The sequence below is a fragment of the Emydura macquarii genome, unplaced genomic scaffold, assembly GCF_026122565.2.
Source record: "Emydura macquarii macquarii isolate MOO-44397 ecotype Brisbane River unplaced genomic scaffold, CSIRO-AGI_Emac_v2 contig_2768, whole genome shotgun sequence".
NCBI lineage: Eukaryota > Metazoa > Chordata > Testudines > Chelidae > Emydura > Emydura macquarii.
In genome coordinates, this window is record NW_027132905.1 from 18,637,835 (window position 1) to 18,655,375 (window position 17,541).

At 40.0% G+C, this 17,541-nt stretch overlaps 1 protein-coding gene across 3 annotated transcripts in view; it reads right to left on the reverse strand.

The window, feature by feature from the left end:
• CCNJL (cyclin J like) overlaps positions 1–17,541 on the reverse strand; it is a 40,604-nt gene that overhangs the window by 21,300 nt on the left and 1,763 nt on the right. For 2 of the 3 annotated variants that reach the window (XM_067566561.1, XM_067566560.1), the window contains exon 3: positions 1,248–1,458. In XM_067566561.1, the coding sequence (XP_067422662.1) occupies positions 1,248–1,458 (211 nt within the window). Of the gene's footprint in view, positions 1–1,247; positions 1,459–11,569; positions 11,735–17,541 lie in introns of those variants that run through there. The other variant, XR_010923330.1, reaches the window with a different exon arrangement.

Consider the following 17,541-nt stretch of genomic DNA (forward strand, 5'->3'; position numbering starts at 1 on the left):
GGATTGGGGGAGAGCAGGGTTGGAAACCTGTTGGGGGAGAAGCGCACGCGGGTGGCAGGATTGCCACCTTCACTTCTGTGTTGTCTTCAAAAGCTGGGCTCTGAAGGTAGCAGTGAGATGAGTCTGATCTTTTCTGTCCTGCTGGGAGTGCCCCAGCCCCACTGGCACTAGCAGCTAGGGGCCGTCCCAGCAGCATCAGGGAGATCAGAAGTTTCCTCCAGCTGCAGGATCTTTCGGGGCTGCTGCCCAGGCCCAGAGCTTCCTGCAGCATGAAAAGGTACCAGAGGTAGGTCAGCACACCCAGGGCTAGCAGCTAAAGGCCCCAGCAGCACAGGGGAGATCAGATTTCACCAGGAAGGGCCAATTTCATGGTCCATGACATGTTTTTCATGTCCTTAACCATAGTGTTATGCTATCTTATGTCTCCCTTGTAAGGTAGAATTATCCTAGCACAATTCATTTCAGGAAAAACTATAAGTAGGATCCTAGTGGCTGCATCTGTGCCATTCATCATTTGCATAGCCTTGAGTGCAGAGGTGGTGCTGAACAAATAAAGCTATCTTTGTCACAAGCTCATTTTCAAGACAGACCAAAAAACTTAAACAAGCATGACAGCTCACTTAAAATGTTACACAGCAATGAATATCCATTTGATTATAGCACATATTATGTTCTTATCATTTTTCTAGCCAGGTTCTGACTCAAGTCTCCAGCAATGCATCTATGGAAACAGCACTGTGAGCAAAAATTCTCCAATAGTGCAAGTGTTTAGGATTTATGTAGAGCTATCGGCCAGGAACCCTGAACTTCCTTGCCAAGGAAAAAATCACATTTTTAAAGATGGCTTCTTAATTTCCCTGAAATGCAAGAGTTTAACACTTCAACTTGTTCTTTATTTGGTTACTAAACAAAGCTGCTTTAAACTCTTAATATGGTTCAGAGGTACACTGGCAAGCACCTACTGCTGCCATAGAGTGCTTTGGTAGCCACCTTCAGTTCAGACATTAGGAGGTCCTATTCTCCAATGTACTGACTGGTCCCAGCTCGCCTTTGGTCTTCATGGAAGCCAAGCATTGCACAATTTCAGATCCAAACTGACCAATTCTAGGAGAGGTATTCTTACATTAAAATTATTCCCTGAATAATTGAATGGAGAATAGAAGTGTGTGTGTTACATAAACAAAGCAACCTTCTGCTTGATCAGAAAAAAAACAAACAAACATGTTAATAAGCAGCAGTTAACTTACTTGCTAGGAGAAGGCAGGCAATCGAAATGACATACAGTTGCTTGACAGTAATATCATAGTGATCCATAAAGAGGTCCAGCAAGTAGACGGCAAGGTGCCGTGCCGTAGGGCAAAGATTACAGCGGCAGCTGAGGACAGTCAAGAGGTCAGTAAAGTAGCGGCGCATCCCAATCTGTGGTGAATGGGCCTTATAGACAGGCAGTTTCAGTTCCTACAGGAACACAACAGGAGGAGAGAGGTATTAAAATAAGTATGTGTGTTTCAGTGCTAGAATGCCCAAACCAACATCTGCCACCTGCTATGGTAAGTGCTTGGGCATTAGTGCCAATGTGTTTTGAAAGTCAATTATCTTCTAATACATTCGAGTCATTCATTCACTTTCCTTAGTTATTGCTGGGTTAAACCAGAATTTACAGTGCACAATTTAAGTATTGCTTTCCATAAGAGAACTCCAACACTGTCCAGACTTAGTGGAAAAACTACCACAAGGAATAACTGACAAGGGATATTGTCAGGTCAAATTTTGCACCAAAGTCAGGTTCTGTACTGTATTTCTTAAGACATAAAGCTAAGAACGGTCTCCATGATCATTTTATTTTTTTTGTGTGCACACACATTCCATAGAGCACCTACACTTTGCTATGTCTTTTGGAGAAGAGAGTTTTGTTTAATTAAAAAGCATTAAAACCAAAATATTGCATAGTTGAGGTAGCACGCAGAAAGGAGAACATTGATTAGAAAGAAAATAGTTTATTTTCATTATGCAAGGAAAAAAAAATGCAGAGAAGTGGCATTAATGGTGAGTGGTTAGAATTTAAATCTTTAAAGTTTTACAATTTGGGGTGTTTTCAGATGTGAGTAGTTTAATGTTAAAGAGCCCCTTATATTTTATTTGACTAATGTTTTCTACCTCATATATCATGTGTAAAGTTTTTATATTACTCAAACACCAAGGCCTCACATGTAGTTCTGTCTTCATCTATAAAAGGGAATGCCATACTGCAAAATCAAGTTACATGTTCTGTCTAGTTCCAACACGATCTATTTTATTAATATAAAGAGATTTTAAATAGGATTCTGCACCCAGAATAGACAAGGGAAGTGTGATGAAGGGTTCACCACATTTTTCAGCCAAACACATTTTTCCTAGTTTAGATGTGGCCACAAGGTAAGAAGGTAGAAGTTGCTGTACTCAAATCAGAATGGGATGTGTATTCAATGGATGGGAAACTGACATTTCAGTAACAATGTACATCTTGTACAAAGTGTCAGCTTGTTTATACAGTCTGTGCCACTTAACATCTGTTTAGAAACAGAGGCACTACCCTATAGGGCTGACGCAGTTATACTGGTATAAAAAGGATTATAATAGGATAGCTTATTACCCTAAATTAAAATGTGTGAACTAGGTCTTAGAGAAGCATTTGTAAGAAAACACATACTCTGGTAGAACTATTAACACCTACGGTATGTCTACACTAGAAATGCTGCAGCTGTGCTGCTGTAGCATACACACTTACTACAATCACAGAAAAGTTCTTCTACTGCTGTAGTAAAATCCATTTTTACAAGAGATGGGAGATAGAAGAATTCTTCTGTGATCCCAGCAGTATCTACACCAGGGCTTTGGTCCACTCTACTACATCACACAGGGTATGCAGTTTCCCACAGTCCTAAGTAACATACTTAGATCAATCTAACTTTGTAGTGTAGACCAGGTTTTAGTCATTTTACAAGCTGTATCCTCACTTAACACTTGGTGGAACACTGGCTTATAGGAACTGGTGGCTTGCTGAAATGTGTAATGGAATCCTTTGTACCTGATTAAATCCTATTGCCTAATAGCCATTGTGCAGATTTACCTGCTGTAACTATCCTACCACCATGAAATTGCTTTATAATCTTTAATGGACAGCATTAAGAGGGACTAAGACACCAACCTTCAAACCCAGGATAGTGACTGCCCCACATGCCTGCCTTCCTCACTGAAAGGAGACATTCCTTGAAGAGATTCTACTTATCAGAAGAAAATAGCATGACAATTAGCCTCAGAGGGGTGCATATATCTGGAAACTAAGAAAACTCCATACCAAAAAGCAGCTTACAAAGACAGCTAACCAAGTCCTGTTATGGATGGTTGATTCTCATGCCTTTCTAAAGAGAGGAAGCAAGAAACTACATTCCAAACTCAACAGCCACATGCTGTGGACAGGGAAGTAGCCTTTTGAAACCTGGAGCAAACCTCATTGGAGGATTATAAAAATATCCCCGACCAGTAACGATTTTTTTTTTTTTAAAATAAAAAAAGAGAATGCAACTTTTTTCCCATTGTTTTATAGAAATAAAAAAAAAACCCACCAATGAGAGTCCACAATTTTTTTATTCTGGGATTTAAGGTGGCCTATACCCAGTGTTTCTCAACAATCGGTCTATGGACCAGTGCCAGTCCCTGAGATCTTCTTGACACAGTTTAGGAAGACAACGAGCCAGTCCCTGGTATCAAAAAGGTTGAGAAACACTGGTCTATATAAACTACGTCTGGTCCCAGAACAGAATCCAATACACTCAGATCAAGTGTTTGGTTTCAATAGCCATAGACTCAATTTTAATACCAAAGAGTAGCTCATTTTTTCCTGAGAGAGACAGACAGAATGGGTGAGATAATATCTTTTATTGGACAACTCTGTTGATTAAAGAAATTTTTTTTTTAAAAAGTTAGTCACAGTGCATTATTCCAGCCCAAACAATTTATAGGAAGCCTGGCTACATTTCTAGCTATCAAGGTTCAGTGTTTTTCTTCATATAAAGAAAATTGTTTCAAACAACTAAATCTCTTAGCAAAGTTTTTTTGACTATGCATATTGAAGTCTTAATTTCTTGACAAAGCAGAATCGAATTTCAGCAGAATAGAAGAACAATGGACACAAGACAGATAAAATGTGAGCAGCTGGGGTTACCAAAGCATTTACCAGAAAGTTATTGGCATGCCCAGAATTTGCTGTTGTTTAGTGGCAGAGTACCAACAAACATATGACCAGGGTTTTGACCTGTTCAAGACTCCACCACAGTCGAGCCAGTCCTGCCAGGTGAGCATGGACAAGCCCAAAGAGGAGGAAGAAACCTTGCAAAAGCATGTGCATGCATTTTTCCTAACCATATTCAAACCTAAAGATGCTGCCCAGTCCCTCCCCATCATAAGATTTAGGTATTGACTTTTCATTCTTTTGCTCACATAAGAAGAGGTAGTGGTACAATAAACAGGTGCAGTTGGCATGTGCTTTTTATTCCTCTGTTGGGTTAGGTGCAGCACTTTGTTTATGTGAATCCTCCTGAGAGCACTCAATGGGGAGGGGAGGGGGGGGGGGAAAAACGACACCACGACGATGACGACTTTCACTCTGCTATCCTCTCCTGCGGGTTTCTAGGGTTGACAGCCTTGTTTCTTCTTCCATGATAGGACACTTTCCCATGCCACTCTGCAAGTTCAGCTGGCATCACTGAAGCAAACAGGCTAGCAGCATATGTACCCAGGTGGCTTTAAGATACCAGGAAGAGCTTTGCTCTGTGCCTGTGTCTAGGGAGATGTCAGCTAAAATCCTCACATCTGGGCTGCCAGCATTCACTGCCATTGCCCTAACCACATAGCCATGGAATGGAGGCCAGAATTTTATAGCTTCATGCAACAGGAAACCTCCCCTGCTAGGCCTTTTCTTCCCAGGGTTGGAGCTGGAGAGCGGTGCTATCCCAAGGCACTCCAAAGCTGAAGTGTCAATAAGCACCTCTAATTAAAAGTTTTTATGGGAGTATGGGAAGGAAGTTTTGAAATGTCTTTCCCTTTCTGTTGTGACTGTAAATCCAATGGTACATCTGTCTGTTTTTATTAGCAACTTCTGGCATGGTGACTGTAAAGGATGAACCCTTCACATCTGCAGAACCCCTCACTTGATGAGAAAGAGGACGATGACAACCTAGGAATTTTCTGTGGTCAAAGGGCTTGCAGGGACTTGCGGCTTGCAGGGACAACACTACTGACAGCAAGGAACAAAACAAAAACACAACACAAAATGAAGAACATGCAAAAGGCCCAGGAGTCCCAGCACGACAAGGAGCGAGAAATGCACCAGAAGGTAATGGGTCTCTTCAGACAGCAAAACCAAAACACTCCAGAACCTGGTTGACCTACAGGTCCAAACATTGCAGACAGCCTTTGCAGTCACTGGAGAACTGCATGATCACTGCTCCCCAACACATCACGTGGCATTACGGCCCACATCCTTACCCCTACCACGGCATGCGGGGGGGGGAAAGCAAGGAAACTACAGCTTTACATACCGGTACCGACCTGAGAAAACCAAATTGGTGAATGCGTAGCCACAGACTACACTGAACTACCATTTTGTTTTCACAAACAGACATATTTACTTCCTTTTCAATAGTAATTTTAAAAGTTTCACTCTTAAGTTATATTAGAAATTTATAAGACATGTATTTGTCTGCACTTTGATTTTGCAAACTAAATTTTTAAGAGTTCTGTTTTTGGAGAATCAATGTCTTTTCATTAGTTCACAACAAATATTACAGAATATACACCAGCAGCCAAGAAATAAAATAGTACTTGTAAATGCACATGAAGCACCACTCAGATCAGAGCAGCAGGAAAAGCCCAGGGCCAGGAGTCTTTACAGTGTTCAAACAGGCTCAACAAAACAGATACCAGCAAAAAACAAAAGACATGTAATTTAAATTATCTGAGACTGCAGGAGAGAACACCACTGTGGCTAACTGTGAAAATGAACCTTTAAAGCCTCCCCCAAATGCATGGTGCTCCATATTGGGCATGGGCTGTCCAAATTCAGCCGACAGCCTCTCCACTCATGACAACTTTTCTTGCTTTGCCTCACACATTATTCAGTAGACAATATACACCTGTAGCCATTTTTTTGGATTTTTTCCACAGAGATCTAATTTAGTGAGTAACCACCACCAGCATTCTGCACCTATCCAGCCAGTAGATGAATCTTTCCTTGGTGCTATCCAAATATAGTGTGTACTATGGCTTTATGAGGTATCAATGGGTAGGCTGGTTTCCCCAAAAATCACTATTGGGTATTTCCACATTGTCAATGGTGAGCCGCTAGTCAGGAAAGAATGTCTCAGTTTTCAGCTCTCTCAGCCGTCGTGTTCTTAAAGATGTGAGCATCATGTGCCTTCCCTGACCAGCTCACACAGATAACAGTTAAGTGTCCCTGGTGATCCATTTGTGCTTGCACAACTATGGAAAAATATCCCTGTCTGTGGATCTATTCAGTAGCAAGGTGGGCTGATGCCAAAGTAAGGATAATGCTTTTCATTTATCACCCCACTACACGTTCAGGAACTTGGTTGCTGCAAATCCATCCACTATTGCTTGCACATTGCTAAGAGTCACAGTTCTGCTTAGCAGGAGATGATTAATGGCCCTACACACTTGCATGAAACAATTCCAAAATGCTGCCGGTCAGAGGAAATCAATCTGGCATTACAAGCGCCACAGTGTGATCGCTACTCGCTTCTCCACTGTCATTGCATCTCATTCTGGTATCCCTGAACTGGAGAGTTGGGACAAACTCAGCACATAAACCAGGAATATGGCCTGTCGCATATTCAAAGCTCTGCAGCTACTGTTCATTGTCCCAAACCTGCATTATAATGCAATCCCACCAGTCAGTGCCTGTTTCTCACACCCAGAAGCAGCAGTCCACTGTGGCGATCACCAGCAACCTACAGTTTTTCTTCACCATGTCCATCAACAAACTCTCCTTGAAGGTATCCTCCTCTTCTTCGTTTTGATCCTGGTTATTGAGGTACTTCCTGAAGGTCTGCAAATGCAGTAGAATTGCATGTCCTGTATTTGCAACATTCATGAGAATAGTATAGAGCTCCGTGGGCTTTATGCTTCTGTGATGCACAGACTGAAAAGCACCGCGTGGATTTGAGAGGTTAAAAAAAGAAAGTGCATAAATCATTATAAGTGGAATATATTATGGGATGAAGAAAGTTGCATGCTGGGTACTTGAACTAGCTCCCAAAATTCTCTGGGCAAATCATTACGACCCAACAAAACATTGCAACGGTCCCAAAAGGCAATGAGCTGGACAGCAGCACATGGCATATTGGGAAACCTACTGCACTTTGCATTCATGCAAGCGCACTCCCGATGAGCACACGCTGCACTGACGCAAGAAACCAAGCATGCATGTGCTTGAGCAATATACAAACTTTGGCAGCTGTACAACAATGTACATCGACTGAAGTTTGCAGCATAGACATGGACTTGGAATCCTGAAGTTTTAACAAAACTTGCAGTCTTTGGTATTGTGTGTGGAGCAGTTGCTGTTTGTAAGGGTGTATCTTCCCTATGAAAAAAGCCTTTTTTCAAAGGTGTATTATCGCCTGGTATTAGCCAACACTGAACATTTGGGAAATGGGAATAGTTTGAGCTGGCTTCCCTCCACACATATTTAAGTATTCTCCACCCTACAAATTTACGAGTTTTCTACAGTCTAGTAAAACTTTTCTTTTAGATGCTGTTTCTTCATATTCTTTGACCTGTTAATTTACGTCTGTTCTGACAACTTTGTGTTTTGGCTACCGTATAACTGTTAAGAAGCTGCTGCTTTCAACATTTCAGTGGCTTAAAGAAGGTAACAGACGGCTTGAAAATTATTTAATTATCTTTGTTCAACATATTTATCAATGTCATTCTCTGGAAAAGAAAAAAAAAAAAAAAAGTGGTAAAATACAGAATGCAAGTGTTTCAACGGGATCACTGACTAATCTTGAAATCTAAGAACACCATCTGTCTTGTCTGCTGGTCCACTAAAAAGCTAAAAGTCCAGAATACGAGCAAAGACAGTTTATGATCTGACCTTTCAGAGAAGGAAAGCAATGAAAATATTTTTAAGTGACGTTAAAGAGGACAAGTCTAGGTAATCACATCCAAAAAACAACCAGCTTGACTTTAACCATTCATTCATCATGGAAATACAGCTCACCACATGACATAACCAGACTGCTTCAGTTGACACCACCCGTTGTCTACGGGCATATTTACACTTAAACTGCCACTGCACCTCTTCAGCGTAGACACTACCTGTGTCAGTCACGGGAGAGGCTCTCCCATGAGTGTAGGTAATTCACCTCGAGAGGTGGTCGCTAGCTTGATGGAAGAATTTGTCCATCGACCTAGTACGGTCTACACCGAGCAGTAGGTTGGGATAGCTACCTCTCTCAGGTGTGTGGATTTTTCCAAACCCCATGAGACAGTAACTATGCCAGTGTAAGTTCCCTTAGCTAAATAGGAGTCAGGTGAAGTCTTGCCTATCGCTGTACTGAGGATGGAGCGTTAACTGGTCTGGGCTAAGGCACTTCAGAACAGATTACAGAAATAAAAGAGCTAGTGCCTGAGTTGTAATAAAATGAGAAATCCCAGTGGGAAGTTTGTCTCCAGAGATTTTTGAATCACGATGTCAAATTTAGCAGTAAGGGAGTAAAAACAGACTCACTCTGCACCAGTGTTAGCCATGTGCTAATTACATTTATTTCATTGGGAAGAACCTATCTATATAATGATAGCAAAATGCATTTCTATGGTGAATTGGCACCACACAGTTCGGTCAGTTGTGACAACATTAACAGAATGAGAGCAGAGTACAATACTTTTTCCTTTTCAAGAGCAGCAGCATCTGGATTTGCAGTCAATGAAAAGCCAGATAAACAGTGAGAGATTTATTCCAATTGAGGTATCTGCTTCTTAGACTTTCCCCACATATCAAACACCAAGAGAAATTTCCAATGTTAATTCCTTTGCCATGCTCCTTTTCCATCCTTTCTCCCAACGGTACAGATATTAATGAAACATCCAGCAACTGACTCAATACCAACAGACGATTTAGCGAATGATGTGATGGTTGCAGTAGTAAACCATTGCTCAAGAAAACAAAATGGAATTCATTAGGCTGGTTTGTTTAAAAAAATAAATTGACATATTTCCAAGAAACACTCATAGCTATCATCTCTCAACAAATGTACCAACAATGTGGGGTGTTTGCCTTCGTAACAGAACTTGGTTTTCTATAACGTTAAATCAATGTAACTGTCAAAGCAGTCAAATTGGATAGCAACAAGGCCCTGATCATTAATACATGAATAGCTATTACACACAAGTTTTAGTGAGGACAAAGTTCACAGTGGTATCCTTGTGATTCCTGCATTGTTTTGTGACAGGCAGAAGGATGGCATCCATTGCTCGACGTTTGCTGTAAGAGTCAGATATTAAGAGAACGGATACTTGAAAGAAGATTTGGCTTCAGTACTATGTTTCTAAAATGTAGTTATGGAAGAAACAGCAACTACATTTGAAGGATGGTATTTAATCCAGTGAAAAAGTTACCTAAATTTACAGTGTCACCGCCACGTCTGAAAACCAACAATAAAGATTCCCACAGTGTATTCAAATCAGGGAGCCAGCAAGAAACAAGTCTTCACCAATTTTTTTAGTTCTCTGTATGCTGGCTTTTCCTGTGCACGGTACGTCTCAGTAAATACTCTGTTGCACTGGATTCTCAGATTAATTACAACAAGAATCTGTGTGTCATAAGAAATACTGTAAAACTGTTGCCAATTAAGAAGCAGAAATGCTTAATTTGCAGGTAAGGAAAAAATCCTAGATAAGGTTATCTTAAAAGTTCATCTTCAGAATAGTTCAACTTCTTCCTGTTTTCTATCTTACCCAGCTGGGGGAGAAGTTCTAATTTTGTCTCCTTGAATTCAATTTCTGCATAGAGCATGAGCACAAAAAGTCAGGGGTGAAAAGTTAACTCCTCTGTAACTGACACTATTTAAACAAACAATCCTCTTGTCAGGAAATGTTTGGAGAATAGCACAAAGGCTTCAAGGAGTTGGGGATCTTTTGTTTCTGTTTTTGGGAGGTGGGTGAGCATGATCCTTAAATTTAACCTAAGCTACTTGTCTTCCAAACTCATTTTTGGCTAATATTTCAATATTAAGTGTTGCTTGCATGCTTATTTAGAAAGGGCTATATAACATGCCATCAAACTCAAGAGGGTGCTCTGCAATTGATGGCATACCATTTCCTACCAAAACTAACTTTAGCATCTGCATAAATTGCAATGCTGCGCCTTTAAGTTACAAAAACATTTACAGATGCTTACAGAAGCATTCTGGTAAGTGTTTCTATGATTATAAAGTTGGGAGTAGTTTAGTGAATAGGTCAGTAAGGTTAAGAGTCAGATAACTATGTATATGAAAGCTTGTTAGTGGCTTGCAGTTGATGCTTTTGGATTTTACAGGTCACAATGCAGAGATTATGCAAACCATGCCCAATGGGAAGAGACAGAGATAACTGACAGGTCAGTGACACTTCAGAAGGGACCATCAGGATTTGTTTGGTCAGAAGGCAGGAATGTGCATGAAAATTCCTCCAAAAAAACATGTTTTGCCCTTGTCTGCATCAGACTCCAGCTACATTACTGTTCTATCAGTTCACAGCTGTAGCACAGACAGGTTCTAACCATTTTAGGGGGACAGTGCAGGGTTTTTACCTTATCATGGGGCCACAATTAGATACTTTCTGCACTTTAACTTTTAGCCTTATTATAACTAAGTCACCCATTTGTTGTAGATTAGATGGGCCTAAAGGGCAGAGAAACAGTACTGTCACTTCAAATTTAAAGGAGTCCTCCAGTTCCATTAAGAATATTTTTAGTATTCTCCCCCCCAATTTCTAATCAAGCAGAGTTCTAGAAGACTATCGGGTTAAAGCCTCATAACAGGACCTGAGCTCATTCCCATTGCCCTCACATAAGCAAAGGACTGGGAGGGACACTAAGCTATTACTGTTATCCCTTAAACAGGATTTCAAGCACAGCTCTCTTCTGTCCATTTGTGGTGGAAGTTTAAGATCCCATGGCACATTTTGACAAGGACACTGACCAACATTCTCCCCACTTCAACAGGATCTAATAAAGGGTAAGGTTGCGTGCAAGCTATTGTTCAACAACTACCCTTACTGATTTGTGAAGTGTGCCACTCATATCAATAGAAGTATATAAAAAGATTCTATGCAGCACTGACACTCCTACAATTAAAAGAGAGGACAGAGACATCCTTTTGAAGAGTACACACAACTCTTTGTGAGTAGACCAGAACTTCCCACATCCAATAATAAGCAATGACAAACAAACGCATGAACCTACTGGTTTTAAAATTAAGACAGACAAGCTCAATTTAACGAAGAGAAAGTTAGTCAGAGACAAATGTGGAAGAATCTCAAAAAAACTTTACTCGTGCAAACATGTGGTTCTTGTCTAGTGACTTCAAATGGCATCATTGGAGAGGGATGTTCCATGTCTAATGTCTCAACTCCACATCAAGTAGCAGATTCAGGTTTTTTCCTAACTGCCAGTCCTTCAAACTCAGCCGGACCTCTGGAGAAACAAAAGCTGAGTTCTTTCCAAAATGTAGTTACAAGTTCTTAACAATTCAGTACTATGCTATACCACTGCCAAACCAATAAAGCTAATATGTGTAAATATAGGATTTGAAACCCATCTAGCTTTTACACAGCTCTTTTCATCAGTAGATCTTAAAGTGCTTTACAAAGATAGTCTCAGTACCATGATCCCCATTTTACAGGTTGGGAAACTGAGCCACAAAGAGGGAAGTACCAAGCCATGATCACCTAGTAGGTGAGGGGCAGAGCTGGGAACAGAATCCAGGTTTACTGAGTCTTAATCCAAAGCTCATTCTACTGGATCACACTGCCTCCCCTTTGGTAAGAAGTTGCCAATTTACATAGTCACTTTAAGAACAGAGCCATACCTTCAGAATTCCCTTCCCCCTCCCCCCCATTCATCTAGCAGAAAAACTACCTCAGATCATAAGTATCATGTTTTTCACTTCAGATCTGCACAGTACTGCCAGATTTCTGCCCATTACAAAGCCTTTCAATATACGCAATTAAAACTGCCGACTCCACTGCTTGACATCTATGCCAAATACAGACATTTAAAAAATGAATTTTTGGCAGCCTACTAAAGACGACAGACAGACAAGGGTTAAAACATTGTTCTTATGTAAAAGAAGATATTTATGGTTGAATGCACTCACACAAGGAATTTTTAAATTACAATATTACCAAACATTCTAATTTCAAAGGACAGTTTAATTGCTACTATGTTTAAAAATCCACCACTTCATGAGTTCCACTTTGGTATTTTAGAGAGAGTGTTTCATTACATTCTCCTTGCTTAGTTTAAATTATTCAGACACTCTGCAGTTAATCTGAGGCAGAATTAGAGAAAGGAGTGTGAAAAATTAAAGATGAACTTTGAGGAAAGATGAAAGAAAGCGAGATCATGAATAACCATGTACTTTAATAGGACACCTGTTCTTTTCAGCTCCATACATATGCTGCCATCTATACCATAAGCAAACTAAAGCTAGCAACCAGTAATGCTATTGTTACAACTTTCAAAAGCTGGAGGAGTTTTTAAAGTGGACAGATTACATTTTTGTTGCTTGGCTGACAATCCTTTGAGAGACCCTAACACTAGGAGTTGCTCACTGCTGATTATGCCTACTTTCATTCCACAGATGATTTAAATTAGAGGGGCATGTTAAAAGCAAATGTTAACATTTTTTCAGTTCATGGAGATGAACAGAAGAGACACAGTGTGTGTCAGACATGCTGCATCCTAGAAATCCTCTTCTAGATTTTGCTTTTAAGATCTGGAGAAATTACACTGCCTTTTGCAATGTCTTAATGTCTGCCAACCCTTCGAAAAAAAAAGGAAACAATTGCCTGGCTTATTCGGTTGTGATGTTTGAACCACGCTGAATTCAATTATCTGTGCCAAGCACCTATAAGTTATTAAAAAAGCACCTATCAAATAACGTTAGTTAAAGGGTGAAAAGTACAATAGTGGATTTAAGAGGCTTCAAAGTTGAAATGATGAATTACTGTAGTCTCATTTTTAGCAAGATCTTGCATAATTAATAGAATGGGGAAGCCAAGTGTTTAAAGATTCCAGAGAGTGTGTGTAAAGAACACAGGGAAATATTCCCTCCTATTCATTGGGAGAAAGATGAGGGCAGTGTGTTTTTCATGAAGAATGATGACCATAAACCTGCTGCTTGCAATACTTCTGACAACTTATTTTATTACTATCAGGGTTATCTGTTAGCTGGGGAAGTAACTTTTACCTAGAGGAAATAGCTATCCCACAGACACTGTAAAGACACAGAACTGTTTGTTTTCAGCAGAAAGCACCAACTCTGTTGAACTATCCACCTGGCTGGAAAGTCCACAGACCACTCATTCGCAAAGCAATTAAGACTGCCTTTGAAGGATTAAGTTACAATACAGGCTCTTAAAGCTTGCATGCTCAATGGGCTTTGTGAAATTCAACCCTGCTCTTACTTACACTGCTTTGAGAAGCCATGTAAGAGGTGAATAAAGGAGGAAATACAAGCAGATCTACCGAGTACTTTTAAATTGTAGGAAATGTGCATATCCTGGAAGGAAGAAAGCCAACATAACCACAAACATTGGAGGTTGAGGGACAACTCAAAACTGTTTCCAAAACAAGCTCAGATCATCTTCTAAATAGAATTTCTCCCCCTCTTTTCTAGCATTTAAGATGCAAGGAAAAATACTGACTTGCTATTTAACAGTCTTTCTAGAGTAGTTGTTCTTAACCTTTCCTGACTATTGCACCCCTTTCAGGAGCCTGATTTGTCTTGTGTACCCACCCCTAGCATCACCTCACTTAAACTACTTGCTTACAAGACATAAAAATACAAAAATATCACAGAACACTATTACCGAAAAATTGCTTCCTCTTTCATTTTTACCATATAAAAGTCAATTGAAATATAAAACATTGTACTTACATTTCAGTGTATTGTACATAGGGCAGTATAAACAAGTCATTGTCAGTATGAAATTTTAGTCAGTACTAGTGCTTTTTATGTAGCCTGTTGTAAAACTAGGCAAATATCTAGATGAGTTGATGTACTCCCTGGGTCAAGACCCCTGTGTACTCCCAGGGGTACGTATACCCTCTCTGGTTGAGAGCCACTGTTCTAGAGTACTTATTACTCCTAAAGCAGAGGTACAAGTCTACATAGAATTGAAGCATCAGAAGGCCAATTTCTACAACATTCTATCCATTTGGCAGATCCCAAAAATCTCTTGCAAGCTGAAAGAATTAAAATGCAAGTTAGTCTGCTAGCACACTTGGTGTCAGTCCTTCCACTGACTACCACTGCACAGGCCCAAAGTGACTTAAAGGTCATGGACACCAGCACATACTCTCAACTCCCTGGCACAATGCTACAGATGAACAAGGTAGAAGAGAATGCGGAGGAATGCAGGGCAGAATCTGCCTTCTATTTCACCAATGCTCCCCCACCCCTTCAAGCAGCGCTCCATGGCACAATCCTGCAAGTTGTTAAGTGTTCCGACTCCAATGCAGAGAAGCCATTAAACTTGTAGTTAACGTTGATTTCAGTGGGACTAGTAGTGTGCTTTCAAGTGTTCTGGATCAGGCCAGAACACTCAAGACCTTGCATGATCAAACCCTGTGTAGCCTAGCAAGATACAGCAGATGCCTACCTCCAGAGCAACCAAAACATTGCTTCTTGACCAGCCAGCCAGCCAACCTAGAATGCCAACTCAAAGGATTTTTTTCCTCTGCCTTATGAGAGCCCATCTCTACAGCACAAAACTTCCCAACACCTCTAAACCCAATTTACACTGGAAGACTTCAGGCATGCTATGTACATCAGGTGCCTGCCCTCAAGCACAAAACATTACATACAGCCAATGAATACACAGCATGGACTGTAGTCCTTCATGCAGTAACACCAGCTTTCAGAGGCCCTAATTATCCTCAGAGTACACTAATTCCAGTTTGATTTTTTTTGTACATTATGTACAGCATGGTCATAGGTATACTATGCTAGAAAAGTTTTTGTGCTTTTATACCTTCCAAAGAAAGGCTCAGTTAGGTTTAATTTTAAAATCATTTTAAAACAAAAAGACACAGGGAGAGAAGTTAAAAATCTTCAGAAACTTTCCTTCAGAAATCCTCATGTTTCTGAAATGGGAAATGTCTTCTCCACATTAAATACAAACTACAAGTGCATTGTCCTGAAGAGAGGATAATCTGCCAAGAAATTTGCACTGCAAGTCACGTGCTACATAAAGCGTGTTTCTTCCCAGTGCCAAATACAACCTTTACTAAATTTAGTTTGTTTCCTTCTCAGACTCACCTGCCTAGACCAAGACTGATTTGTTGGTGTGTTCTTCCCTCCTCCTCCATCCCATCCATGACCAGATTAACATGCTGTGCCAGACCACAATACTGGAAGTGTTTAGAAAACCCCTCAGTAGATCAAGAGGGAAAAAAAAAAAGCTTTGTTTTGTGGTCAACACCATCTGCTTTACCATTTTCTACAGAGTATACCACTAGACTCACAGGAATCAGGTTGTCACAGAAAAGCAAGATAATATTTATGCTTTCTTTGTTCTGTGCTACTGTTGAAGATTTTCCCATCACTGAAAGTTAATTAGTTAAATGCACTGTTTTCTTCCAGAACAAAATTAGATGTGTCTCATCTATTTGACTAGAAACATGCTAAATCTAACTACTGTTATGTATTTAAAAAAAAAAAAAATTCTCTTCCCAACTCCCACCCCAAAAGTATGAGGCAGTGACATCACATCCTACTTGCAGGGTTGACACATTCCTAGTTTAGATTTCTCTTTAAGGGATTTTTTTTTTTTTTAATTGCAAAAAGGCTTGCATCCTATTTACTTCTTTATTATGTAGAAGGAAAACCTGAAAGGTTGTTTGGGGGTGGGGGATGGATATTTTTCTACTTAAATATCATGTATAGCCACTCATCTTTCAGGTTATTCTGAAGGACCTTTTGGGGGGCTCAGTCTGTTTTACTGTGAGCTCTCATTCCTTTCAAGGATTAATTTTTCCAAAATGTTAAAAGACAAAATTGTACACACAACAGCCTTTTTCTTTCTCAATACACTCACACTCTGAGCTCTTAAATATCATTTAATTAAGTTTTTTAACCAGAATCTTTCAAGCGAGACAGGGCCTGAACGTCTCATGCAAAAAACACAAATACACAGGAGAGTTCAGGCTGTCCTTATAAGTAAGGTAGTGAAAGAAAAGTACAAGCCCATTTTCCCCCTTTGCAGCTTCACCTGCAAACTCAAACAACCAGGCCTATTCCTGTCATAGCAATTGGCATCTACCTAGTACACATGAACAAAGAAAAGATGTTAGCACTCCAGGACAGTCCAATGTAACTATGTCCCAAAAGTAGGCTGAAGTATACTTTCTAAAGACAAAATTATGCCACTTATACAGGAGGTAAACATGCAGGCTTCAGAAAAAATTGACATAGCAAGTAGTGTGGGTTTCAGTAAAAAGCTTTCAGACCAAACAGAATTTTCAATGGATGGCCTGAAAGCTTGTGTGGTAAAACTCACTCTGTTTTCTAATAATAACCTATCTACTTTGTCCATTTCATAAGGAAATAGATGGCTGACACTGGGAAATTAGTTTAAGAAGCTTTACAAACAAGTTCAGTGGGTTTTTTTCCCTCCCAGAAAAGAAACAGCTGTTGATCTAGATCTATTTGTATCAATTATCTCCCCACCCCACTTCAGAATCAGGACCTGTCCCACAATGTGACAGCATGAGAACAAACAACTCACTTGCCAAAACCTGACAATGATTAAGTCACCTGATGGAATTTACTGTTAAACGTCTGCTGGAGAGACAAAAGTAGTAGAATATCCAAAGTGTTAATTTTGTTAATGGTAACTTAAAAGGGAGTCAAGTGCAGATAGTTAATCTTTGCTGTGATCTCTCTTTCATGTTACCCAGTTAAATGCATTTAGCCATTCTTTAAATGTTTGAAGAGTACCTAAGGAAATGCAACATGTAAATAGACAATGCCTTTCTAGCTACTCAAAGCAAGTGCTTTTTTAAATTAAGACGCAAGACAAAACACAGCATAAGTCCCTTCAAATACTGCCCACATATTGTTCATTTAGATATTTTAATACCGCACAATTTTTATCTTCTTTAGGATCACACATGTAGATGCAGTACTAGCTTTATCAAAGCAGACAATTACAATCTGTTATCTCCCAACTCCTCTGCAGTCTGCCAAGGAGCAAGTGTTTGTAGTAAAACTGCCT